This window comes from Drosophila sechellia, chromosome 3L (assembly GCF_004382195.2).
Source record: "Drosophila sechellia strain sech25 chromosome 3L, ASM438219v1, whole genome shotgun sequence".
NCBI lineage: Eukaryota > Metazoa > Arthropoda > Insecta > Diptera > Drosophilidae > Drosophila > Drosophila sechellia.
In genome coordinates, this window is record NC_045951.1 from 1,242,978 (window position 1) to 1,269,219 (window position 26,242).

General features: G+C 49.0%; 8 protein-coding genes across 13 annotated transcripts; 4 read left to right on the forward strand and 4 right to left on the reverse strand.

Annotated features, from left to right (window-relative positions):
• Positions 1–1,220: 1,220 nt before the first annotated feature.
• LOC6610273 lies at positions 1,221–26,079 on the forward strand. Of its 6 annotated transcripts, none has more exons than XM_032720049.1 (9): positions 1,221–1,732; positions 6,447–6,851; positions 6,947–7,204; positions 22,908–23,166; positions 23,231–23,406; positions 23,462–23,575; positions 23,629–23,817; positions 23,878–24,210; positions 24,271–25,780. In XM_032720049.1, the coding sequence occupies exons 2-9, from the start codon at positions 6,484–6,486 to the stop codon at positions 25,778–25,780; spliced, it is 3,207 nt and encodes a 1,068-aa protein (XP_032575940.1). In that variant the 5' UTR covers positions 1,221–1,732; positions 6,447–6,483. The 6 variants fall into 6 exon arrangements, with proteins under 6 accessions (XP_032575940.1, XP_032575941.1, XP_032575938.1 ...); XM_032720050.1 differs by having other exon boundaries at positions 1,221–1,372; XM_032720047.1 differs by lacking the exon at positions 1,221–1,732 and having other exon boundaries at positions 24,271–26,079.
• LOC6610271 (ester hydrolase C11orf54 homolog) lies at positions 2,279–3,442 on the reverse strand. The gene is made up of 2 exons (XM_002034830.2): positions 3,291–3,442; positions 2,279–3,206 (listed from the first exon to the last, which is right to left on the reverse strand). The coding sequence occupies exons 1-2, from the start codon at positions 3,373–3,375 to the stop codon at positions 2,323–2,325; spliced, it is 969 nt and encodes a 322-aa protein (XP_002034866.1). The 5' UTR covers positions 3,376–3,442; the 3' UTR covers positions 2,279–2,322.
• Positions 3,710–5,204, reverse strand: LOC6610272 (ester hydrolase C11orf54 homolog). The gene is made up of 2 exons (XM_002034831.2): positions 4,966–5,204; positions 3,710–4,690 (listed from the first exon to the last, which is right to left on the reverse strand). The coding sequence occupies exons 1-2, from the start codon at positions 5,048–5,050 to the stop codon at positions 3,807–3,809; spliced, it is 969 nt and encodes a 322-aa protein (XP_002034867.1). The 5' UTR covers positions 5,051–5,204; the 3' UTR covers positions 3,710–3,806.
• Positions 7,781–8,271, forward strand: LOC6610274 (lysozyme A/C). The gene has a single exon (XM_002034833.2). The coding sequence runs from the start codon at positions 7,807–7,809 to the stop codon at positions 8,227–8,229; it is 423 nt and encodes a 140-aa protein (XP_002034869.1). The 5' UTR covers positions 7,781–7,806; the 3' UTR covers positions 8,230–8,271.
• On the forward strand, positions 10,840–11,341 carry LOC6610275 (lysozyme A/C). The gene has a single exon (XM_002034834.2). It carries the CDS (start codon positions 10,878–10,880, stop codon positions 11,298–11,300), a length of 423 nt encoding a protein of 140 aa, XP_002034870.1. The 5' UTR covers positions 10,840–10,877; the 3' UTR covers positions 11,301–11,341.
• On the reverse strand, positions 12,215–12,687 carry LOC6610276 (lysozyme A/C). The gene has a single exon (XM_002034835.2). The coding sequence runs from the start codon at positions 12,676–12,678 to the stop codon at positions 12,256–12,258; it is 423 nt and encodes a 140-aa protein (XP_002034871.1). The 5' UTR covers positions 12,679–12,687; the 3' UTR covers positions 12,215–12,255.
• On the forward strand, positions 14,433–14,932 carry LOC6610278 (lysozyme B). The gene has a single exon (XM_002034837.2). It carries the CDS (start codon positions 14,459–14,461, stop codon positions 14,879–14,881), a length of 423 nt encoding a protein of 140 aa, XP_002034873.2. The 5' UTR covers positions 14,433–14,458; the 3' UTR covers positions 14,882–14,932.
• On the reverse strand, positions 19,553–20,098 carry LOC116801300 (lysozyme P). The gene has a single exon (XM_032720055.1). The coding sequence runs from the start codon at positions 20,090–20,092 to the stop codon at positions 19,667–19,669; it is 426 nt and encodes a 141-aa protein (XP_032575946.1). The 5' UTR covers positions 20,093–20,098; the 3' UTR covers positions 19,553–19,666.
• Positions 26,080–26,242: the final 163 nt, after the last annotated feature.

Sequence of the window (26,242 nt, forward strand, 5' to 3'; positions counted from 1 at the left end):
TTTAAAGTAAATTACTTCACACATAAAACATGTCAGTTTATCTCTCGCGGGAAATGAATTGGTGATTTGCATAAAATTACATGACAAGATAATACTAATCGGCTATATGAAGGCAATGGCCAATTGCAGTTTAGTTTTGAGATTAACTTGTGATGACTTGTTTTGAATGATGGCCCAGAAGTTCCCATTCAGAGTTCGCATTAGTTTTGTTTCACCGCACATTTACCAATGCGGATCTACGCCGGAAAAAGAAACAATCGCACATTAATGAAAACGCCCAGGGAGTGGAGAATAAATGGCCGAGCCATTAAAATGACGATACATCAGTTAGCTTTGGGGCATCAATCATTATGCAATTTTCGCGAAGCCGGCCACCAGCTTTGGGCCACTTTCTTCGGAGGTGGTTCAGTGAACGGGTTGTGGTGGTGGGCCTGGTCGGATCTGCCTTTGGGCAAAGTGCTCCAACAGGAGCAGCGACTAAGACTAACTAATTCGTGTCGCTTTTAATGGAAATTGATACCCGGAGTAGCCTTGGCAGCGACTTTGGCTGGGTTCGGTGTGGGAACTGGTTTCGGGGTTGGGAAAATCGTGCGGCACTCGCTTGATGCACTTGTCGACGTGCCCGGCCTCTTAACTCTATCGCAAATGTGGCCAATTAGAGATTAAACGACAATTTCAATTTAAAAACGCTTGTAAAACAGACCGGCCGAAAAGCCAACCTGATTTTCCTGAGCTGCCAGTGGCGGCAATAGACTTGTCAAACCGATTCGATATCTAGAGGGGATTGGCTCTTAGAACTCTCTACATCAGTCAGTAATAAAAAAAATTAAGATTATTCTAGTACCTTTTTTTAATTCTCTATATTCTAAATTATTAATGTAGTATGTTATATTCATACTAACTATTGAATACGAATGCTATTATTCCTTTTTTTTTAATACTTATTTAATTCAAGTTAGCTAGGTCACTCCCTTTATTAATTTACCTTGAGCAAACTGTCAGAACATCAGAAGCTTTTGGAAAGTGACATCTTATCCAAGGGCTACCGATTCTCGGAGTGCATGAATGGATAGAACCGCAGCTCGTGGAAATCCCCCAAACAAGTTCGCTATCTACGCGCCTGAAGAGCAGCAGCTCCATGTGGAAAGCCACTCCGACCAGCAGCGGCAGTCGAGCCATCTGATCGCGCACTTCATTCAGTCTGCAACTCGCGTTTCAGCCGACCAGACGCGGCTTAGAGCCAGTTAAAGCCAGGCCAAAACCGAAACTATAGCCAAAAGCCAGACGCGAAGCTGAAGTCGTCGAGCTGGCGAGGTGAAGATCGGTGGAGTGGAGTAAATCAAAGCGAGGCAGCTAATAAAAAGTGCTAATGGTGTGTTTAAAATATGAATAAACCGAGTATGCCCGAGCCACAAAAACGGTTACAACAACAACCAATGCCACAACCACAACGGTAACAATAACAAAAAGAGATTTTCTTTTTCGTGGGACGAAGAAATCGCATTTGCATTTCACCGCGCTGTTTGGTAGATTAAATTGGATCAAATCGAATCGATGGAAGTTCGGTGTTTGCTTGTGAGCTCGTCGCGGCCCAGAGTGGTGCTACTTTCATAAAAAGGTTATCAGAATCTGGAATAGTGAATAAATAAATGCAAATATTGGAGACCCGTTAAGCAGAGCCGCGGAAGAACGAACAATAGGATTTTTAGGGAGAGTCCCCCGGCGTGAGTGGGTAAGTCTGTCTGTCTGTCCAAGTTCTGTGCGTCCATCTATCATGCCTTCCCTGCGATTTGTAACTGTCACAACAAACGGGTTGTTTTGGTTCAGCACTCTCGCCCGGCCAGTTGGGAAATCCATAGGATCGTTTTGCTGGCTGAATTCGCCAATGCATTCGCTGTGTGCTCTGCATGGATCAAAGTTATTAAATAATTAATGGCCAGCGGTGCAAAGAGAAAAACACAGATTGCTGCATGTTTGGGGCATTATTTACGGCCTGCTTAGCTAGACGTCCGTATCGCGGCTCTCATTAGGCCAAGCATGAAGCTCCAGAACACCCATCCCAGCCTCCCATCGCAGGTGCTATCCGGCCAGCTGGCTATACAGATCATTTAGTCATCGATTTGCATCTCGAAGAAAGCGGCTCGGCGGCTCTAATTTTTGGCAATTACATAAACCCCATGCCCTCGGGGGCCTGTTCCACAAATGATTCGGCACCAACGAGCCATGAGCCGCACTTTGGTAATCTGAGAAGAGCAGACAGAAACCGAAACCATTTTCTCGAAGACGTTTATTTTTGGCAGGAACGCTGAGCAGATGGATGAATCAGTCTCTGCCCAACTGATCGGTCGTCACGGGTCTGTCCACCCGGATCACTCTTTCGGCCACGTTCAGATAGGCCTCGTACTCCACTGTGTCCGGCGTGGTGTCGTAGTGGTAGTGGCCTCCCCAGTTGGCAAAGGAAAACGAGTGGAAGTGCTGCAGGCGGAGGTCCACTCCCATGTCCTTGGTCACCAAGGTGCCCACTGCGTTGAGCTGGGCGGGCATTTCGTAAAACTTCAACCAGTTTTGGATCTGTTCCTGGGTGTGGATGGGCGTCTTGCTGAAATCCCGCATTACGTGCTGGTGGACACAGCCCCTCCTGACCACAAAGATTCCTCCCAAGCCCACCACCTGGTCTCCGTAGTGCCGTTCCAGACCCTTGCGAATGCATTCCACAAAGTTTTCCCCTCCAGTTCGCTGTTTTGCGGAAATTCGGAGCACTTCACCAGGTTTTCCCTCGCTAAGGAAGAGGTTTAGGATCAGAGCAGCACGGGATTCGGTTTCGGGAATCCTTTCGAGAACACAGTCCTCATTCGCTCCCCTCACAGTGGCCGTGTAGCTTCCTTGGGTGAGTTCATCCGTTTCGCTTAGCGAGAAATTAAAGATGCCCTCGCAATTGGAGTGGCGAATGGGCCAGGGACCTGCTCCCGGTCCAACTGCAAAGATCTTTCCTGCTCCTTGGGCCCGCCGTGTGATCTCCTTCAGATTGTAGAGCTTATCTCGCTGCACCAAAGGCCGCAAGTAGGGTGGGCCTCCTGCTTCCAGAAGAGTGGCCTTTCCTCTCAGTCCACTCTCCACAAGGCCAAACTGGGAGTCCCTTAAATCCGGACAAGCTACCACACTGACATCTACGGTCCGAAAGTTCTCATCCAGAGCACCCTGTATGACTGGAGAGCAGGTGGAAAGCTTTATCTGACGTATCCGCTAGATGAGAACTATTTTTATCAGCGATTCCACGCGGGAGTGCTCACCTCTTTTCAGTTCCGAGAGGGGCGGCCCATGGAGTGCCCTCTCCTCGAAGAGCAGCTGATCCGTTTGAAGGTGACTCCCGTTCATGGTATCTCTGCAAATATTTCGGTACGGGTTCAGGGACTTTCCTTGCTGGAGGTAAGCTAGCGACTGACCGAAGCGCCATCGTCTGATAAAAATGTGTGATATTCGAACGCCTGTCATGATAATGTTCTACTGATACAGGGCTTTCAATTTATATAAGTATGTGGTTTTCTGGTTTGAGTTTCTATAATGACCTGTTTCCAAAATAATAATGTACTAACATAGAGATAGAAGTGTAGCTGAAGTAATTTTAGATTTTGTAAATTTGGTTGGCCAGCTGATAAGCTATTTTAGTATTTGCTATGCCCGAATGGGACTTGCGGAGATAAAAAGACCGTTTCTGTTTTCGAGCTTATGTTTTGTTTATTTACTATTATTTATTGGGGGTTAGGGCAATGGAAAAGTCGGCTACAACTAGATACGGCAGATAAGATCTAGTCGCGTCCCACCTTGTGAGTGGCCACGGGCTTGTCCACCCGCACCACCCGCTCGGCCACGTTCAGGTAGGCCTCGTACTCCACGATGTCCGGCGTGGTGTCGTAGTGGTAGTGGCCGCCCCAGTTGCTGAAGGAGAAGGAGTGGAAGTGCTGCAGGCGAAGGTCCAGGTCGTGCTCCTTGGTCACCAGCGTGCCCACGGCGTTCAGCTGGGCTGGCATCTCGTAGAACTTGAGCCACTCGTTCACCTCCTCGTCGCTGTGGATGGGCGTCTTGCTGAAGTCCCGCATCACGTGCTGGTGGGCAGCGCCCTTCTTGATCAGGAAGATGCCTCCCAGACCCACCACCTTGTCGCCGTAGTGGTTCTCCAGGCCTTTGCGGATGCACTCGATGAAGTTCTGTTCGCCAGTGCGCTGCTTGGCGGTGATTCTCAGTACCTGGCCGGGTTTGCCCTGGCTGAGGAAGAGGTTGAGAAGCAGGGCGCACCTGGGCTCTGTGTGGGGTATCTTCTCCAGGACGCACTCCTCCTGCTCTCCCCTCACAGTGGCCGTGTAGCTGCCGTTCGTGAGCTCATCCTTCTCGTTCACGGACAAGTTGAAGATGCCCTCGCAGTTGGATCCCCGGATGGGCCATGGTCCCGCTCCGGCGCCAACGGCGAACACCGTGCCGGGGCCCTGGATCTTCCGCGTGATCTCGGAGATGTTGTACAGCTTATCTCGCTGCACAAGGGGCAGCAGGAAGGGCGGGCCTCCCGCCTCCAGCAGCGTGGGCTTGCCGCCCAGTCCACTCTCCACCAGGCCGAACTGCTTGGCCTTCAGATCCGGACAAGGACCCACACTAACGTCCACATTGGCGAAGTTGGCCGCCAGGGCACCCTGTATAACTGTGGGAGAGGGAGGGTAACCGTTAGAGCTTTATCTCGACCTCCATCTAGACGAGATATGGCAAAAGCTGAGCAAAAGCTCCGCCGCCAATCATATGTTTCTGTTTCTGTTTGGGATTTGCTCAATGAAAACAGCAAGCAGAAAACAAAAATCACAGAGCGCAGAACCCACCAAAAACCGGCTGTGGAAAGTTCGGCACCGTTCTGCTGAAGGTCATTTGCACATGGCACGTATTGTTATCTGTGGGATCGCTGGGAAATCCAACTCGACTCACCGTTCTGTAGCTCCGACAATGGGGGCACGTACAGCGGCTTCTCCTCGAAGAGCAGTTGCTCCGTACTGAGTTGGTTCTGGCTCATTTTGGCTGGAGGTGTGTCCTAGTTACTTTGCTCCTTATTGCGGTTCTGGCCTCGTTCCGATTCAGGTTTGGATTCCTTTCTCTAGCCCAAGTATTCTAGCCGCGCAGAGGCTACCTACCGCTCGCTAGATCGTTGCAAACACGACTGTCTGCTGAAACCAGATGGGGTCTCGTTTTTTAAAGTTGAGTGCTCGGCGCCCGGTTTGCCCTATAGTTAACATTGCTGGTACGGCCGGCCGGTACAGGGTGCATCCGCCGATAAGATAAACTCTTGTGCCGTATTTAGCTTAATTAGAGTCGAGATCGAGTTCCTAAGGTTCCTGCGGGGAGGTGGAGCGATCCATCAGCTCTCACGCTTAATGCGCATGTCAGGAAGGCGTATTTACGGTGCGGCTAATTCGCTACAGTAGCGCCTCCGTTTAACGACCTAAGTCAATGTGAGGCACGAACTTTTCCATGAACGCCAGAAAACTTTCCACTTCGTCGTCACTTTCGCTGCCCGTAAAGGTTCTATAGGGCTCGGACCCTAAAATAACTGGTTGCTGCTCCATTTGATGGCTCTCATTTACATATTCTCTGTCTATAGAAACCGCCAAGAAAGTTGTCGTCCCCAACTGGCCCAAAAATTAAGCCCAACCAAATGTTTTCAAACGAATTGGTTGATGGCCAATTAAGAAGATCTGTTTGTGGTAGGAAGTCGTAGGAATGGGTAGAGCGGTCCACGCAGAGCACCTTTCACTGTACCCCACTGATAAGTCCAGCCCTCTTTCGGTTGGTGTCCACTGATAGTGCCCGTGGTTGGGTCCGCGATCGAGTTTTGTCATTTAGCGGTCACGTTTGCTACGTCAGTGGGCCGCATCAGATAAGAGTGTGTGGTGTGTATGTGGTTTCCATATAGCCAGAATATAGTTCAATTCGGGTGTTACTCGGGTCAAGCCGCAAGTGATGGGCAAACAAATCGAGCAAGGGTGCCAATTTGATGTATGGCCAGCTAATGAGGTGCAGATTGGCTGGCCTGGATTCTTTCGAATGATAGATAGCGTGCCATTAGATGTGCCACGAAATGACAGTATCCACGCCTCGCAGAGGAGCACTCTGGTTGTCCAGGATCATGTCCAAACTGGTCCATGCAATCCATCATTTCGCCAATGACTGGATAGGATGTATAGTTTATCATAATTGCAAAGCCAGCCGAAGAGCCATCTACAGGCATTTGTTCTGGGACGACCCCAAAAGAACTCGTTGGTGACCCAATTCCGATGGCCACTTCACTTTTTTCCTCGCCGGCCAGTGGCAAACTGGTTGCGAGAACTGTGTCAGCTCCGATACTCGAACTCGTATTCGCATCCAGGCAGACTTCCAACTAACATATGTTGTCCATGTCCATGTCACATTAGGCAATGTTTGACAGCCGCCAATCCGCAACATTGTAAGATGGGCAACCGCATTGCATCCAGTAGAGGCGCGGATGGAGCCGGAGAGGGAGCCGCCGGCGAGGGTAACTCCAGGTTCAATACCCGCCGCCGATATCAGCAGCACAAGAGGGAGTACTGTCTGCAGAACGAGTACCGATCGAAGACCCTGCCCGCCCGCCATCCGCACCACAGTGATCCCCACCAGAGCCCCCAGAAGTGCAGCACCCAGGAGCGACTGGGCTCGAGCAGTTGCTTGGGAGCTGGCCAGAATGCATCCAACAACGCAACGCCGCACAATGGAGAGACGTCGAGGGTGCTCTTTCTGCTCTACTTGATTCACCGCACCTGGAACGTGGTCATGGACACGATGGACTCACGCACCAAGAGGTAAGACTTCATTTGTTCCAATTAGAAGATCTCAGAGTGCTATGACACTGGCATGCAAGAATTGCTAACTGAATTTATATTGTTAATTCTTCAAGCAGTCGTTCGGCTAGAGGAAATTCACCCCAAAAAGAGTCGCCCGTGGATATTGAACTCCAGCCGCGGGTTCTGGATGAGGAATGCTCCATTGGCATCACCGACTTGGACGCCTCATCGTTCTGCTCCCAGTACTCGTGCTGCAGCTGCAGCTACTGCGATGTGGAAACCACGGGGACCCAGACCAATGTCTACAGTTCAATTGGCGACGACTTTTCCCTGGATTCCATGTTCGAGGCGGGAAAGTCGATGGTTGACAGGTGAGCACAACCACAGACTAAACCTCTTAGCCACGTCGCAGGCAGCTTTTGTCAGAGGTTGATGGGAGATGCATTGCATACTTTCGGGCTGAACGATATTGTTAGCAACCAAGTTCAAAGAAAAACGTTGCTTGAATTCAGGCTGAAAGTTTATTTGTCTTGCATGAGCCAATTGGAGACATCTTCTTCGTTGTCACTAAATTTTGAAATATTGGAATGAGAATTTAATTTCATGGACATTCCAGCAATTCTTTCATACTTATGTGCCCCTTAATATAGTTCTTGAATTTGATATATAGTGAAAGTGATAGTGATAAGTGGTGTGCCCACTACAAAAAACTAGACTGATAGTGATTGCACTTGAGTATCGGCGAAACCTTGTATTTATTACGCATCTGTCAATTTGTTTACCAATTCTTTTTGCTTAAAATACCCGGCATTCGAACCCTCTCGCAACTTAGCTAAATTTAAATTATCAATCGGTGCGCCCAAAATGGAGTTCGTATCAGTACGCGTGATTGCGATAACCTATCAGCGGAGGACTCGGCTATAAAATCGCGAAGCCTTCCCTCCATGGACATCAGTTTCTGAACACTGCAAACATGAAGGCTTTCATCGTTCTGGTTGCCCTGGCCTGTGCCGCCCCAGCTTTCGCTCGCACCATGGACCGTTGCTCCCTGGCCCGCGAGATGTCCAACCTGGGCGTTCCCCGCGACCAGCTGAACAAGTGGGCCTGCATTGCCGAGCACGAGTCCTCCTACCGCACCGGAGTGGTGGGTCCCGAGAACTACAACGGCTCCAACGACTACGGAATTTTCCAGATCAACGACTACTACTGGTGCGCTCCTCCCAGCGGTCGCTTCTCCTACAACGAATGTGGCCTGAGCTGCAACGCCCTCCTGACCGACGACATCACCCACTCCGTCCGTTGCGCCCAGAAGGTCCTCAGCCAGCAGGGATGGACTGCCTGGTCCACCTGGCACTATTGCAGCGGATGGTTGCCGTCCATCGATGACTGCTTCTAAGCCGATTTCGACCTTGAATAAAATGATTGCATAACACCAAAATCTCCTCCTTGAATTATAGTTCTGTTAGTAGCTTAACTTGGCTAGTTTGTCCAAATTGGGTAATTCATTTCCCCTTAATACTAGTACGAGTGCTTTTACTTTTTCCCCACTTCACATAACCCGAAGACTTGACATTTCGATGATTTTAAGTTATAGAAATATTTAAGTTATATGCCTCGGGAACATTATGATGGACGCTTTCAATCACTCTTCTTAACTGCGATTTCGATTCCTTGGTAGAGCCACTCCGAATTGGCGAAATGAGGCTCATTTCTAATGGGGCATGGGGCATTTCCACATTCTTGTAACTAATCACAGTTTGTGGTCGTGCTCTGAGAATCGAAGATTCCCTCGGGCGCCTGACAGTCTTTATTAATTCAGAGGTGTGCAGTTGCTACCGTTGCTCGCCAGCTCGAAAGTCTTATAAAGTTGGTCTTATACAACAGACGAGGGAGCACGCGCTCTCGCTCTCTGTACGATCTCTTCTTCGGCTAGCACTTCGGCTTGAAGCCCGTCTTGGGTTCAGGCCAAGTTTCAACTTCGGATTAGTTGGTGCGTGACTTTTGTTCGAGGCGGACGTGTAGATCGCAAGTGCGTACGTGAATCTCGGCTTTGGTTGGCAATTAGGCGAGCGATGGCTTAGCTAGATGTTCCAGAGGTCTAGCCAAGTTCAATCGACAGATCGACGAGCAGCCACAGTGTGTCCTGGCGATCCCAAGCGGTAGTGAACTTCCATTCCCATCTGCAATAGCTCCTGAACGTTGAGTGTCACTGACGATTACGCGATATGAATTTTCCTATTGTGTATTCTCGGAAGAAACGAGTTTGATTGGATAGAAAAGTGCGCTATTGGCCCCGGTCCCCAGCCCAACCAACGGTCTTCCCCCACCCCGCGCGGCTCTTCTCGGCTAACAGCATCGCGAGTGGAGTGCATTCTGCTGCTAACGGTAAAACGAGTACTGGACCCGGCTAGAACTGGCCCCAACTGGCCTATTGCAGCATCTACCATAATAATAAGAGTGGTTCTTGCTCCGCGCTAATCTCCTCAATTTATGCCTCTGCCCGATGACGACGCAAAGTGCAGTGCGGCTGGAGTGGTAGTGGATGCTAGCCATCGAATTTAAGAACGTTCTGCTGTGGCCCAATTCGGAATCGTGTCAATTCGCTGTACTCGTACCTGGATTTCGGAGCAGGAACAGAGGCGCCCAGAGGGGATAGGCGAAATAGGTAAGCCAGTTTTCACCCAACTAAGCCAGAGGGTCAGGCTTTCGTTAGCCACTCGCTCGGAAAACCCACTTGGTCAAGATCCAGATGGGATCTGCTCTTGCCGCTCTTTTTGCCTTATGCGCATGCTAATGGGCTCCGACTTTCTTTTAACTGCTGCCCAAATCTAGATGTGTATGTAAATCCCCGTGTGGGCAGTTCTGACATTGAACTGTGACGCCCACACCAACAACAACTGGGATAGAAACTCTCGAGCGTTCCGAGAAAAGAACCCAAAGAAGAGGGGCATAAAAGTCGTTAAGACTGGTGCGTGTGCGTTATAAAAGTATGAAAACAAATTACGTTTAACTGTACTCATGGAAATTGAAGTGAAAATTGAATTGGCAGCGGCACGAGACTTCAAAGTCTCCGGAGCAGCCCCAATCCGAGTAACAATGCCACTTTGTCCAGATGCGAGAAGACAAAGAAGAGCCCACAAAAGAAACCAGATTGTAAATAAATAAATAACAGTCATACTCGGGCCCAAACTGAAAAATGAAAAAGCGACTGTGTGCCGCACTACAGAAAAATCTGTTCCGGTCTGATTTAACAATTGTTAAACAGCTTATGCATTGGCCACGGTCTGGAGTCCAAAGGGAGGAGTACGAGTAGGTGGCTAATGGCTACACGCAACCCAGCGAGTGGCCAACTTACTTTCAGCCGTACCCGAAAAAGAAATTTCTTTCTTCACGCGATTTTGCGGTGGCAAAGCCATTCTTTTTGCCACCTCCTTATGGACTTAGACTTCCTTCTTTCAAAACTGCATCACAGCCACATTAGTCAGTCCATCACCAGATGTTGGACACCTTGACGGGCCCTGACAAATGAAGCAATTGCTTGCTCGGCACTGGGATTGGTATTGGGTAACCGCACTGGGGCAATAATGGCATGGAGGGGCCCTGAGCCTCGGGCCTTTGTTAGACCCAGACTAATTGAAGCCAATGGGCCACCGAGCCGAGAGGCTGAAGGGCCATAATTGAGATCTGAGATCAAAAGGGCAATTGGCCAGACAAACAGTCCTCCGTATCACCAAAGCTGCTGCCACCAATTTGCATCCATTCAGGGCAGGTGGACTTGAAACTTGGAAGACGTCAAAACAACTGCGAGGGGGTTCACCGTCTAATTTCCGTAAGACTTCATTCATATTATCGAATACTCCACTCGAATTATCAATGGTATTATCAATATGGTCCGATTACCAAGCGATTCTTTGCGACACGTCCAGATTACCCGCACCCATCAATACTGTGAAAATACTCCACAGATAACACTTCGGGTAGATAATTTTCCGGCTATAAAAGCGCCCTGTCCACAGGAATCCCACATCAGTTTCAATTCGAATCATGAAGGCTTTCATCGTTCTGGTTGCCCTGGCCTGTGCCGCCCCAGCTTTCGCTCGCACCATGGACCGTTGCTCCCTGGCCCGCGAGATGTCCAACCTGGGCGTTCCCCGCGACCAGCTGAACAAGTGGGCCTGCATTGCCGAGCACGAGTCCTCCTACCGCACCGGAGTGGTGGGTCCCGAGAACTACAACGGCTCCAACGACTACGGAATCTTCCAGATCAACGACTACTACTGGTGCGCTCCTCCCAGCGGTCGCTTTTCCTACAACGAGTGCGGTCTCAGCTGCAACGCCCTCCTGACCGACGACATCACCCACTCCGTCCGTTGCGCCCAGAAGGTCCTCAGCCAGCAGGGATGGTCCGCCTGGTCCACCTGGCACTACTGCAGCGGATGGTTGCCGTCCATCGATGACTGCTTCTAAACTGATTTTGACCCCGATTAAAACGATTGCATAAAATGAAATCTGCTGTTTCTGAATCCATTCCATATTCGTAGTCAAAACTGCATTAACCTAGAGTAAAATGCTCGACATCTTGATTTGGCTAATAAAATTAGATCACTTGATGCATTCTTAAGTGAACCAAATTGGGTTTCACTTTTATAGTCTACTGGCCTTTATGGCTTCACTTAATTGCTGCGATTATTCGAAACACTTTCCAATCTGATGAACAGAATATGCTTAATTTAAGTTGGTTTATCTGAGTGATAAAGCCATAAATATCAGTGGGAAGCTAGAAACTTGGCACAGCCAGCACAAAATATATATATTTTCGCCAATAGAAAGTAAACTTAATGCTTCGCCTGACAGACAGCTAAAAATGACAGCGGGTCAAAGCCAAATAATATGCAAACGCAGACAAATTCATTATAAGTCCAATCAGCTACGACTTAAGGCCCGAACCAGTCAAACTGGTAGCTCAATGACTCCAAATTTAAATATGCAAACACCACCAGCACATAATGCAAACTTCCGTCTCCAATGCGAAAGAACTTCAAGTCCGGCGAACAAAAAATAATGTCATAACGATTATACTGATTTTTGAGCCTAGGGCCTCCTCGAAATCGAGCTCACGATAGGCGACTATCAAACGAATTCGAAGCTTACAGCCCTAGGGCACAATTGTGGCTTGGAAGATATCAAAATTAGGAGAAAGCTGGTCAAAACAAAGGAATTAAGCTTTTAACTCGCCTTTGTTGCAAATCGGCGAAGCGAATTCCGAACGCAGTAAATACAACTCCAGAAATCTATGATATTATTCGGAATAGTTGTAGAGAAAGATGTGGCTGAATTAAAAGAGGCTTTAAGTTTAAGATGCCCAAGATGTTAAGACAGGATTTAGTTTTATGCAATCGTTTTATTCGGGGTCAATATCGGCTTAGAAGCAGTCATCGATGGACGGCAACCATCCGCTGCAGTAGTGCCAGGTGGACCAGGCGGACCATCCCTGCTGGCTGAGGACCTTCTGGGCGCAACGGACGGAGTGGGTGATGTCGTCGGTCAGGAGGGCGTTGCAGCTGAGACCGCACTCGTTGTAGGAAAAGCGACCGCTGGGAGGAGCGCACCAGTAGTAGTCGTTGATCTGGAAGATTCCGTAGTCGTTGGAGCCGTTGTAGTTCTCGGGACCCACCACTCCGGTGCGGTAGGAGGACTCGTGCTCGGCAATGCAGGCCCACTTGTTCAGCTGGTCGCGGGGAACGCCCAGGTTGGACATCTCGCGGGCCAGGGAGCAACGGTCCATGGTGCGAGCGAAAGCTGGGGCGGCACAGGCCAGGGCAACCAGAACGATGAAAGCCTTCATGATTCAAATTGAAACTGATGTCGGAAGGGAGCATGGGCCGTGCTTTTATAGGGCGGTATTATCTTAACTGGTAGATCTTCACAATGTTATTATCTCAAGTGAGCCCCGAAGTCTTTAGCTACTTTTATTATTGCAAGTGCACACGAGACAGTAAATAACTGGCTATTGCAAATGGCCAGACGCAAGCTCATCAATCTAATTCGCTTATCAGCACCTATCAAATGGTCGCGAGCCGCTCCCTAAAGATTCACGAGCATAGACGTAGCTAAAAAGTAGATTAGCCCCATCCCAGCCAGAAAGACCCTTGGGTCTTTAAAGCAAGTGGTATTAATTTTCTGGCTTAAACGTTGGCTCTTCGAGCCATTAACCTTGTTAGCATCTCCGCTAGCTTTTGGAGTGGGCAATTACGAGTCGTTGGTGGGCAGAAGCTCCACTTTGGTGCACCTGAGTGAGCTGTATCTGGACGGAGAGTGCGAGCTGAAAGAACTCTATTTGGTGCGGGCTGGTTCATCTCTTGTAACGGGCGTGCGTTCAATCGCCGAGCCACTGGCTCTTCAAAGACCCCAAGGCTACCACACATCATCAACAGTCACAACAGCCTGGCTGCACATTGCTTTCTCGGTGGATGGAGCGGATGGAGTGGATGGAGTTGGTCGGACTCAAGTACCGAGTCTGTCTTCGAGTCAGACTCTGACTAACGACCCGACCACAAGTATGCAAACTGCGGGCTGTTACATTAACCCCATTCGCGTCCGCGGGGAGGGGCTCTTAGCGGTACTCCTGGGGGTTACCAGTGGGCCTAAAAGCAGGCGCCTCTGGTGGGGGCAGGTTGGGGCCCAGATTTCCACTGATTTGTGCAATGCCAAGAAAGTTGTTAACCTTTCGCGTGTGGCTAACAGCAAAGACAAATGACAAAAGGCTTCTGTGGAGGCATTCGAAAAGTGCCAGTTGCGAGATTTTTAGGGGGGAAGGGAGGCCCCAAGACAAAGTCGTTTCAGGTGGTTGGAGCTCTCCAGCTTGCCAGCGTGACCTTCTTAGAGTCCCATGAATTATAGATGAATTCATAAATGAATGCTGGTTGGTGAGCGAGTGGAGCGCTCATCGGCGAGATGAGTTGTAGATTCTTTTGTCGGCGGAGAATGCTGCTTATCACTTTTACTTTTTGCTGATTTATTGAATCGCCGCTGTATAACTAATGGCTTCTCTATCCCCGAAGTATGTCAGCTAACAGTTCTGACCAAGAAGAATTTTCTGACGACCAGACCAGACCTCATTGCATATGCATGAGTTCTCTTTGGAACTTTGTGCCTGTGGATCTGACAATCGACCCAGGCCAATTAAACCTCATTTCCATAAATTTTGTCGCTAATTGTCAGCCGAACTTTGAGAACTTTTGGGAACTGTTAGGATAATGGCCAAGAATCTTCAAAGATGGTACAAGAAGCCGCCATAGCTGTTCTTCCCCTCTTAAAACGGCTTTCCATCCCAATTAAAGTAATCGCAGTCACTCGAACTAAAAATGGCCAACGTTAAAGAAATCTGTAAACAAACTTCGCTGATAAGGCTACGTAACGTATCTGATTTGGAACCAATCGCTACCCCTAGGACCTTATGGCTGAATTTTCATGGCTAATGAAGGGGCGATTGACAGCCGCAATATGGTGACCACCTTATCACGGTTGAGTACTTATACGTTCTCCCTAATAAGGTGCTGATTCAGGGTATATAAGGGCCCATTGCGAGGACCTCTTCATCAGTTTACTGTGGTATTCAAGTCAAAATGAAGGCCTTCATCGTTCTGGTTGCCCTGGCTCTGGCCGCTCCTGCTCTTGGTCGCACCATGGACCGTTGCTCCCTGGCCCGCGAGATGTCCAACCTGGGCGTTCCTCGTGACCAATTGGCTCGTTGGGCCTGTATTGCCGAGCACGAATCTTCCTACCGCACCGGAGTGGTGGGTCCCGAGAACTACAACGGCTCCAACGACTACGGAATCTTCCAGATCAACAACTACTACTGGTGCGCTCCTCCCAGCGGTCGCTTCTCCTACAACGAATGTGGCCTGAGCTGCAACGCCCTCCTGACCGACGATATCACCCACTCCGTCCGTTGCGCCCAGAAGGTCCTCAGCCAGCAGGGATGGTCCGCCTGGTCCACCTGGCACTACTGCAGCGGATGGTTGCCGTCCATCGATGACTGCTTCTAAACCGATTTCCACTCTGAATAAATACAAAATACAGAAAGTATTTCAATTTCACCATGTGTTCCTTTACACCAAAAGATACACAGAAATGAACTTAACTATTGATGAATGTGTGACAAATTTTGCAAGAGCAGATCACTTTCTAAGTTTGTGAATAGAATTTTATTGGAATTCGCTAATCAACTTGAAAGCGTCTCTTCGGCAAAAAAGGCATTAATATATGCGACAAAAATAAACATTTTTAAAACAAACAAAGATAAAAGCATCGGTTGTCCATAAAATTAGCTAGTTGCTGTTCGCAACTCTTTTCCAAAAGAAAGTAAACTCGAAGCGCCGACTGTCAGCGGGTCAAAGTCAAAAATAACCTCACCTAAGCATATTCATTATAATTCCATTGAGCTTGGACTTGTCTTCTCAACTATGTACGTCCAAAACCAGAAAAACTGGTGTCTCTTGAGTCCAGAACGCGACTATGACACTTTGAAATTTAATTGTAAGGAGTGCCAAAGCCAAACTTCCGTCTTTTGTACTTCAGAAGTCAACTACAAAGCTTCAAAAACAATAATGTTGTATCTATAGAAATTACTAATAGCTCGAGGTGTCCACGGAAGAAAAATTGTGCACACGTTTTGCAATTATTTATCGATTGGAATCTCAGTGCCTTGGGGTGTAATTCGGATTTTCAGCTGAGAGAAAGTGAAAATAGTAAGATAAACATATCCATTCATCCTTAATTCATCTTCATTTCAAATCAGATACAAACAAATAGAAACTGAGACCGTTGGATTGAAATAGCCAGCCATTAAATACTTAATGACTCTCGTTACAAGAAGAACCTTTTTAAATCTTCGATAGCATATATAGCAATTATAACCCATAAATATATCAGCGAAGAAGATCTGCAGAAAAATCCCCGATTATTATAAATTAGATGTCAATTGTTTAGAAGTTTGATTATGGTATATATTAAAAGATATATCAGTACTAAACGCTTTCTTCTGGCTTTCTAGATTTTTGAATCTCCATTCCCAAAGACAATGATATATGAAGACATGGGAATTTGGCTTCTCCTAAAATCGATCTAATCTGGAGACTCGACATGTTCCTTAAGATTACCAAACACATTACTCTCTGGGTGGTGATATATTAGATCATTACATTTTCAGATATTTCTTCGTCTTTATAAGCTAACAGTTCTAAACTTTTCCAATGGCTGCGAGATTCTCTGGCTGTGGTCTTTCTCCACACGCTTTCTAAATGGGAGAAAATCGAAGAAAGGGCACCAGCTTCCCTTCGCTTCCATTCGCCTTTCCACAGGCCGATGACTTTGGGTTGAACCGGTCAATGAATTCTTAATGTGGCCCAGCACAGTGGGCAATAAATTATACAAGTAGCCATGTCTCTCACTCTGGTGATAAACGTACTTCAGCTGGGCACCACATCCCAGCTTCTTAGAACGGGAACGGGAACGGGCACCCAGAGATCGGCCAAAGGAAGTGGTAGAGTGGAAACGCACTGACAAAGACCCTCTGGCGGGCGGGGTTGTGGGATTGATCACCTGGGGAACAGGCTGAAACAAAGCAGGAAACCAAAGACCGGAAAATTATACTCATGCCATTCCTGGTTTCCTCTGGTGGATAGCTGGATAGGAAAGGAATGGGTATGGGTATGGAGAAGGGGAAGGGAAGCAGTACCCACCAGAAGGCCCCTGGTAAAGAGTGTTTCCTATAATCTGAGCACATTAGAACAAGTCGGCCTGGAAGTGCATAAGTAATAGGTAATTGCCCCGAGGTTGAGGTTCGCCGCCCTCTTGAGCGACATTGCGTGGGTCAGGCTAAAACAATTGCTGGAAGTCACTCTAGCGTTAAGTTATGATGGTCCACAGATAACCACACGACGTTGGAAACGACTCACCGCAATGGCAGGAGGAGGGGGTTTACACTTGGTTTGTGGCCCATCTAATTGGTCTGGGGAGCGTAGATGACAGACAGAAGGAATCTGGAGGAGGGTTGCTTGGGAAACGGGTTACTGGAGAACTAAAGCTGTCAGAATTTAACGAATATCTTAAGGAAGTGTGAGCTGCTGTTGTGGGACGTAATTAGTATGCATTCAATTCACAAGGAGATACAGGACCTATATAACATCAAGTTAATGCAAAGGGCCGTAAAAATCCCCTTACATATCTGAGATGAGATAGTGAAGAGCCAAAATCTTGAAATGGACTCTCGAAAGCCCGTAGAATTTAGCAATTCATGTGATTTGCACTTCGACAAGGTGCGTAATTAAATTATCAATGCTGCCCCTCCAGCCGACATATCTCCAGACAATTTTCCACTTGGCATATGGACATGGAACCGATGCCACAAATGGTGCAAATCGCGAGGTCCGATAGCGGATATCTCTGAAAACCGTCGGGGGTTCACCTTTATCAGCGCACGAGTTCCTCGAGGCTCTGAATCGAATATGGCCGAAAGAAGCTGAAGCCAAAGTCTCATCGACGTAGTCGCAGTTGAATTTTCCACTTAGCGGAGTCAACAGTGTGTGGACGGACTGCCGGAGATCGCTTGAGTGATCCTAGTATCTTGGTTCTGACTGTCGAGAAAGCCGGGATCTGGTTACCAGGCATGTGACGAGAGAGATCGTCGTGGACGAGGTGAGTCTGCTGCGGATGCGCAGGCCCTGGCTGAACTTGCTCAATCCCGGAATGATCGCATTACTGTTTTCCGCCCGGTTAAGTTAACATGATCTTCGGGCTCCATTGTCAATGGCAGGCCAACTGCGACGCTAGACGCTAGTGACACTACTTGGCCCGGTCCCAGGTTTGAGCCACTTTCGGCATCAATTACCAGCCACAAGCTCGGCGCACAAATTATAAACATTTCCCCCCAAAAGCCTCAAAACGCAACTGTGTCAAAAGGCGAGCTCCACGAACTGCGATATAGTTTCAACGAAACATAAACCCTAATTATATTATTTGACAGCTGGGGCCTGCTGATACATAACCCCTGGCGGCCAACGAATCTCAGTGAAAACTGTAATGAGCCTCGGAAAATCTTTTCCCAAAAACAAACCCACCGAAGAAAACCATTTTAATTTAGAGTCAAGCGCGAAGCCGTCAGGCATGACAGTACACTGAAAACAAAATCGGACTTATATCAAATTGAAACTAAAATTATTGAGTAGTTGAATAAAAAGAAGAGCGAAGATGGAACACAGGTACTTTAGCTCAGGCCGGATAAAAATGTAAATTTATCAGAAAGGACTTTCAAGTATTCTAATATTTTCCTATATTTTTCTCGGAGTGTACCATCAAAAAGATGACAAAAGTCGGCGATGGGCGATGGTATCTCGAATCGTAGCTCAGGGAGCTGACGGGTCTGGGAAATCTGGTAGGAATCTCCGTGGAGAGATCTCTGACAGCTGAAAAGTGGCCACATTTCTCCGGGACTGCCTGTCGGTTGCTAAATTCTCCTAATGGTTTTATCTCTCGGTGAGTGTGGGTAAATTTCAGCCAGCGACAAATGGCACAGCACCGAAATGCAAATGGCGAGCAGAAATGGAACTGCCATGAGAACTTCGCCTCTCGAGCTGTCAGCGGTGACTTAATCTCTGGCATCATCGTCAGCGCCCGAGTGCCACACAACAAGACAACGCAAGCCCACATCCGATCCCAAAGACTGGGTTCCAGATCTTGGCCACATGTCTGCCATGTGTTTTGCCAAGGCTTGTGTAACAATTTGGCGAGGTGTCGGCTCAGCGCGAGAAGAGAAACTTTCCCATTTCCACGGAATCTTCTTAGCCTCATGAGCTGTCCGACGAAATGGTGTTTGGCAGAGAACCCGCCTTGATTGGGAAAGTCCGAGGCTGAAAGGCTGAGTGGCGGTGAAGGCCGAAAGGCCGAAAGCTGGGTATCCAATGTGCTGTGTCCAATCCGCGGAATGTCGTCCAACCGACACCCTTGAGAATAGCGCTACAAATTAACACATTAGGCTCTGGGCTTTGGCTCCAACTTGTCTTTGCCTTTTGCCATCTTTTGCCATTTTTTGCCATCTGGCCAGGCCTAAGCGAGCCCCAAATGGCAAAGTTGATCTCCGGCGATTAGCCGCAAATGGCAATCCCATAGACCTACATCGTGTCCACGTCCCCGCTCTGCCATAGATGCAATTGAATCGAAATTGTTTCGATCCAAGCCAAAGTCCGTTGGCACTCGCCGCCAGAGCGACTATGAGTTTTCATCGCAGCGGGCATGATAGATAAACGCCGCGATAACGGCGACTTTTCATACGTAATTTGTTTTATGCCTGGAAATTAAATTAACTTGTTTACCAGCCATTTGCCATCTACTGGCCAAGACTGACGCTCCGCTTTGCGGCCGTAGTGTCTAATAGATCTCAGTCGCTTTGGCCGGGCCAACTGTCATAATGACTCTGTTATGTGTGGGCCATTATATAAAATTTCACTTTTCGCCGCTCGTTGAGCCAAAAAGGCTCTCCTATTTCCATTTCCATCGGAGACAGTTTTGCAATTGCTGAAAGATCACGAGCCAATTACACTCGAGAAATATGAGTCTTAAAGTGCATGAACATCGAAAAAGTCAACGAGGAGTTATATGACTTATAACACTAACTGGCAATTGTTCGACTTTATCCGATTAAGATGTCTTCAGCTCACAGATACTTTGGCAAAAATATCTCGAAGATACATTTTTGTATTTCAATCCACTCTTCTTCTCATCTTCCCTTGGGAACAACTTTCATTTAGTATGAGTGTGGGGGGGGGGGGGGGGGACTAGAAGCAACTGTTTATCGAGGGCAGGGATCCGCTGCAGTACTTCCAGGTGGACCAAGCCGTCCATCCCTGCTGGCGCTGGATCTTCTGGGCGCACCTCACGGAGTTGGTGATGTCGTCGGTCAGGAGGGCGTTGCAGCTCAATCCGCACTCGTTGTAGGAGAAGCGGGCGTCGGCCGGCTTGCACCAGTACTTGTTGTTGATCTGGAAGATGCCGTAATCGTTGGATCCATTGGAGTTGGCCGGCCCAACGACGCCGGTGCGGAAGGAACTCTCGTGCTGGGCGATGCAGGTCCACTTGGCCAGCTGGTCCCGGGGAACTCCCAGTTTGGACATCTCCCTGGCCAGGGAACACCTATCCATCGTTCGGGCCTGGGTGGCGACTGCTGCCAGAGCCAGGGCGCAAATCACAAGGAAAGCTTTCATCTTACTGAATTCACTGATAATTCGATGAGCAGTCGCGAAATATTTATAGCCACGAAGAGCATTCAAGTGGTCGCAGTTGAGTCAACATGGTAGAATCAGCAATCAGTACTGTTTACCCATCATTAGGGTGCAAATAAGGTGGCTTTGCCATACAATGTCGGTAGTTGAATTCACTCTTTCGTTGAATTCAATGTTCCACCAACTACCAATTCATATGGTTCTTAAGTTCTTATCTGTAGGTTAGCCTATCATTTGTTTACCATATTAGCAACTAGAAATCACTCCTACTACGCTTCAAATCGAGTACGTCACTTTGAGTACCCCCAAAAATACGGAAGTGTTTAGCCACCAGATATGGTGGTTCCTTCACTCTCGAGCGGACAATCTACGCAATGAATACGTCGAAGTGAAGTGTATCTCAGCTTTGTGCGTAAGATTCAATCCATTCGGTTGAAGTCGGCTGAGGTCTGTCTTCCATCAGCTATTCGGAATATTTATCTCTAATACAGTAGGCATTGCATTGTCTTGGCCATTCCGCGGTGGGTCCCTGCTCACGCAACTCGGGTGGGGTTGCATGTGGGGGCTAATTATTCAACGTTATTCATTGTGCGGCATTCGAGCTATTCGAACAGTGCAAACTGCGCTGCATGACTACGGTTGTGGCTGTGGCAGTAGCTCTTTCTCTGGCCCAGACGAATTCCCATCCCGTTTGTTGCACGGCCCAAGTTTAATGTCCGACTTCGCAGTGGTTTCATGGCGAAACAGCTCCACTTGACTGCAGCTATTAGCCCCCGGTCGTGGTCTGGTTTTATGGCCGGCCGAAAGTGTGATTAATCATCTGGATTACCACTTGGGCGGCCCCGGAGCCTAACTTTTTCGGCTACTCGAACTCAATGGGCTCTTGGCAGCTCAATGGGCCAGCCCCTTCTAAGCCAATTCAGCCAGCCAATTCAGCGTCATTGTTGATATAACAGCAATTATGCTAATCAGTTTGAAGGCGCGTCGAGGCCTCTACCTTTCTCCTACATTCAATGAACTTCAGACACAATCCAAACGATGACGAAACGAGGTGAGCACCTGGCATTCAGTCTGCACTTGATAGTGCCTAATCAGTCCAGAGCTCTGTGAACCCCATTTGGCCTGGGGAGCCTAAAACTATGCAGCAGCAGCACCTGCAGCAGGGTTCTTTTGTATTCTTTGAGATGGAGCCCAGCGATGTACCCGTTCAGCTGATAAAGTTGTTTTGTTCCTCAATGAAATATTTAAATCAGCCACCTTAATTATATTGCTATCTTTAAGTGTTTCAAGCTAAACGGCTGATAAGCGGCGATAAGTGGGTGTTCGGTTTTGCATAAATAGCCAAGTCAGAAGGCCTAGCAAGCCAAACAGTTTTGTTTAAACAAATCAACATGAAGGCTTTCTTTGCTCTGGTGCTTCTGGCCATTGCCGCTTCTGCCCTGGCAGGTCGCACCCTCGATCGGTGCTCCCTGGCCCGTGAGATCTATGATCTATGAGTCTATGAACCGACCGGAAACCCACTTTCAAGACATTTAAACCCTTTTTAAACAGTCGCAAAGCAAAGCAATCATATCTTTAGTGTCCAATGATATACTCTCAATCCATGACCCTGCCCGAGTTCTTCAAACAAGGTTACTCGGGACCATCGCGGGACCAAACACAATCGGTTGGACATCTATTGCGGCTAATGGAGAGCACTCTCCTCCGAAGCCATTAGCCCGGGGCGCCATTTCACGGCTTATCAATTCCAGTTTTGTGGAGCAGTTTTCAATTTCTGTCTCACAAATTGATTTATGCTGATTTCAGAGCCCGAGCCCCGCCTCCTGGTTTCTGTTTTGAGTGATCTTTCAACACGGTTTGCAGCTCCCGTTCAGTTTTGAGTTTCTCCTGTCTACGGCCAGTGGCTGCTGACATTGATCGAAGTGTTTTTGTCTGAGCTGCTGTGGGAACCTCATCCACACGGCTAGATGCCCCAGTCAATCAGTCGCTTCTGTAGCCTCCGATTGGGAGCTGCATTGAGGGGCTGCGTGAGGGGCACAGGCGCACCTGACGAAAGAATCATATTGGACCCACTCCCCGGCATAACTGGGCATCGGCGGTACGTGACTGATGGGCTGATTGATACCGGCTGAGGTAACCCACCTGAGTGGCACGTCATAACCACCCGAACACAATGGCATATGCGATTTGCATAGCCACATGTGAACCGTTAACCCCTCATTGTGGTTTAACGGTACCCGGGCCTCGAGAGAGGGAACTGCAAGCCAAGATGGTCGCATCTGTTTTAGCTGGCTAGTGAAAGTGTCTTTATTTCTAGCATATTTAAATGCTAATTTTAACATTATTTTGTCCACGCATCGAAGGCAGAAATCGAAAACAAATCAGCGACTGTCACAGATCAAAATTCGAGTCGGTCGGATCGCTTAGTGGCTAGGAAACAGGCCCGCAGCCCACTTGCGAGACTGGGTGTCGATCTGGGTGTCGTTGACAGCGGATATCTGCGAAGGCACCTGTCCAGACAGCACGAAACCACAGTACCACCTCAGCCCCAAGTCCAACTGCATGCAGATAAGCCTCGGCTCAAAATGTTCAATAAACTTAACGGCTTGTTTTTCCGGTGCGTTACGTGGTGGCGACCCAAGCTCCATCTCCATCGACTCCAACTCCAACTGCGACTGCGGCTACCAACTCCCAACCTCACAACCACTTTTTAAATATGCAAATTCAAGTTCTCCCATGTCAAGCACGTACATTAATTGACTCCACCCGATTGGTTTTCCCCTTCCAATTAACGCAGCGACAGCTCGACACTGCAGCGACACCATCCGCAACCCCGTCACCCGGGACAGGCGGGACAGCTCCACCTCGAGATGGCTCCCAGTGTGTGCGAGATGGCCGGCCAGGGTCAAAGTGGTCCGGTGCCCCCGCAGAAAGCAGGCGGATCCAACAGCTCGGGCACCAACAAGTGCGGAGCCAGCAGCCTGAATGGATCCCTGGCCTCCTACAAGATCGGCGGCTCCGAACAGAGTTGGCCTCAGGCCCCAGTTTACAGCAAGGTGAGTGGGGGTAGCTTACCCACAGCATATCCAAGTGGTCACCACACATGTTCTCTACACACAGGAAAACCAGCGTCCGCCTGTCTACAATCCCGAGGACTACGTGCATTCGCTGAGGAAGTTCATCAAGGCCAGCGGATCGGCCAAAAAGCTATCCATATATGATGTCTGCACGGGTCCGAGTCCAAAAGAAGAGGCCTCCAGATCGGCCACTCTGCCAGCCAAGCACTCGGAGTACAAGTAAGGACTGAAGCGCATGTTCCTGACATATTTCATTCATTTTCATTTCCAACAGATCTCCTATTCCTGCTCCACCAGAGAACGATAGAGAGATGTCCCTGCGTCAGTTTGGCTCCATTACAGATTTGTTGACCAAGTTGCGAGCTGATCTGCGGGTGTCCTTTCCCAGGTAAGATCAATTTAAACCTTTCAGCGATCTTTTGCTTACGATTTCCCTTCCAGCTTTGTTCAGGAGTTTGTGGGCACTCCTGCGGATGGAATAAGCCACTTGCTGGAAGTCCTGCGCGCCATTCAAATGGCCCAGGCCAGCAATGCGCCTGCTCCAATGCCAGGAGCCTCCAGTTCCTTGGCCATGACCAGGAATCCCCAAAGCTATCAGCGCCGTGCTTTGCTGGACGAACTGTCTTGCCTGTGAGTTTCCAACTCTCAAAGTGCTCTGGCAAAAGTGTCTAATCTTTTAATCCCATCCAGGCAATGTCTGAGCATCTGTTGTTCGCGATCTCTGGATGCCATAGCCCGTTTGGGAAACACACCCGTGGGTCTCATGCCACTGGCTTCCTCGGCCACGGGTCAGGGCATCCGAGCTCGAATACTGGCGCTCCAGTTGCTTGCCTCCGCCTGCGATCGCCAGCCCTTCGGAAGCGGCAGTGGTGGTCAGAAGATAGCCTCGGCAGGACACACAGCGGTATCGGATGCCATGTCCACTTTGCGATTAAGATGCAGTGAGCCAGTTCGCTTCCGTTTGCTGGTCGGCATCCTGAACAGCGGCGGTGGTTCGGGCGAACTGCAGTGCGCGGGTGTTAAGTAAGGGAATCATTTGGTTATCAGTTTAAGAGATTACTGAACTTTTTTAATCTTCCCTAGATTTCTCAACACGTTCATTGAGAGCGCCGTAAGCATTCAACAGCGTCTGTACATCCAGGCTGAGCTCTTCCAGGCGGGATTAGATGCCAGCACCTTGGCTCGTACCATCTCCTCCTCTTCGCCCTGGTTGGATGCTTTGAAGATCGAGGTGAAGCGCTTCAACGAACTCCATATCGACGTGGACCAGATGATAACCCGGGCAAGGGATGCGGAGCGGGTGCGCAGCCAAATGGTGATTCTGGAGCGAAGGGTTCAGATTCTGCACGAGGAGAAGGCCGTGCTGACGTCCATGGAGCGCCGACTCCAAGAGCGATGTGCCGAATTGCAACGTGAGATCTTCCGGCTGCAGGGCACGCAACAGCAGTCTAAGTTCAAGCCCGTAGAGTCCTCCCATCAGCCAGTGGCCCTTCCTCGTCAGGTACCACCACCCAAGAAAAACAAGCAGAACAGTTCGGAACACGAGGACGAGGGCATCAGCAGTTCGGAGACGGGTGCATCCCTGAGTCCAGTGCCCATTCTGGTCCTTCCCTCCAAGGCGAAGCCATCGCGAAAGGTTGTCGAGGAGGATGAGGACGATGCCGCAACCATTGAGGATGTCATTGAGGAGCTGGACAACATTGTAAGTGAGGCCGAAAAGCAGATCAGCAGCCAGACGAGCAGTGTAACCCGGCCAAAGATGCGGCACCATCGTCCGGTCGAGAAGGACATTGTGCCGGTTAACATAGTACCACAGCCTCCCAGAAAATCTCGGTCCTTGGCACATCTGGTGCCCCGCACCGATTGCTCCGATCAGGAGGGATCGGACTATGGAATGGTTCTACACCAACCAGCAGATCCCGACGCCGCTGACCGACTAGCGGCCATGCAGAGCTTTTTCGATGAAGTGGACTACGATGCTCCAGAGACGGATCAGCCGGCCGCCTATCAAATGGAATCACCCACGCCGGACATGCCAGAGGCGAATGCCACGGCCACGGCGTACAATGCGAGCACAAATCGGGAGTTGCTGGACGTGATCATGAATGCGCGGCATGACGAACACGATCCCACAATGCAGGCCCTGCGGAAAAGTGTCCAGGATGCGGCGCCCGTGCCGATTCCCCATCACCCGGTGAAGGTCAAAGCCCCTGCACCACCGCCTCCGACTCCGCCAGCCCAGCAATTTAACGGGGTCTTCTTCATGACCGGCATGAACACACCTCAGAAGTATCCAAAGCCAGACATCTCGGCTGCTCTGCAGGCCAGAAGAGTCACCAAGAACGTGGAGCGTCTGGAGGCGGCCTTCGCCTCAGCGCATCCAGAAGCCCTCAACGAAGCAGCCATCGGAAGGGAGAAGTCACGCAGCAATCAGCAGATATACTTCACCAGTAACCTGGCGATGAGGATGCACGATCACTCTGGCTTCGCCAATTCCAGCGGTGGGCAGATGCAGGGTCCAACCCTCCGCACTCGATCCCACACCCAGGGGTCCATGTCAAAGGTCACGGATCTGCCATCCGGCCTCTACTAAGCGATACTCCACTAGATACTGTTAGAGATTCCAGAGACTCTCCAGCTCCTGTGCAATAGCAACCCACTCCTAGGTTACAACAGCCCATCAGATCACCGTATTTATAGAACACTTAATGGACACTTAATGCATTATAAACACGTTTCTTATGCAACATCTCGAGATAACTGCAGCCCAGACTAGGTTAGTTACGGTGGCAGCTTCAACCGGGTATCTAGCCAGTAAGACTTAGTATCGTAGTTCATGTCTAGACTAATTGATTATTTTCCATTGAATAAAGTTTATAAACTAAAATAAAACCATTATTTTGGCTAATGGAAGCCCTGTACATAAATCAAGTACTTTAGAGGCAAGGTAATACGTTTTCTTGCCTGCTAATCGCTGGTCAGATTAGTCGGATCTTATCGCTTTGCGCTTTAAATATTTGGAGTGTTGACCAGTTGGAAGTGCATTTGGTTAGTC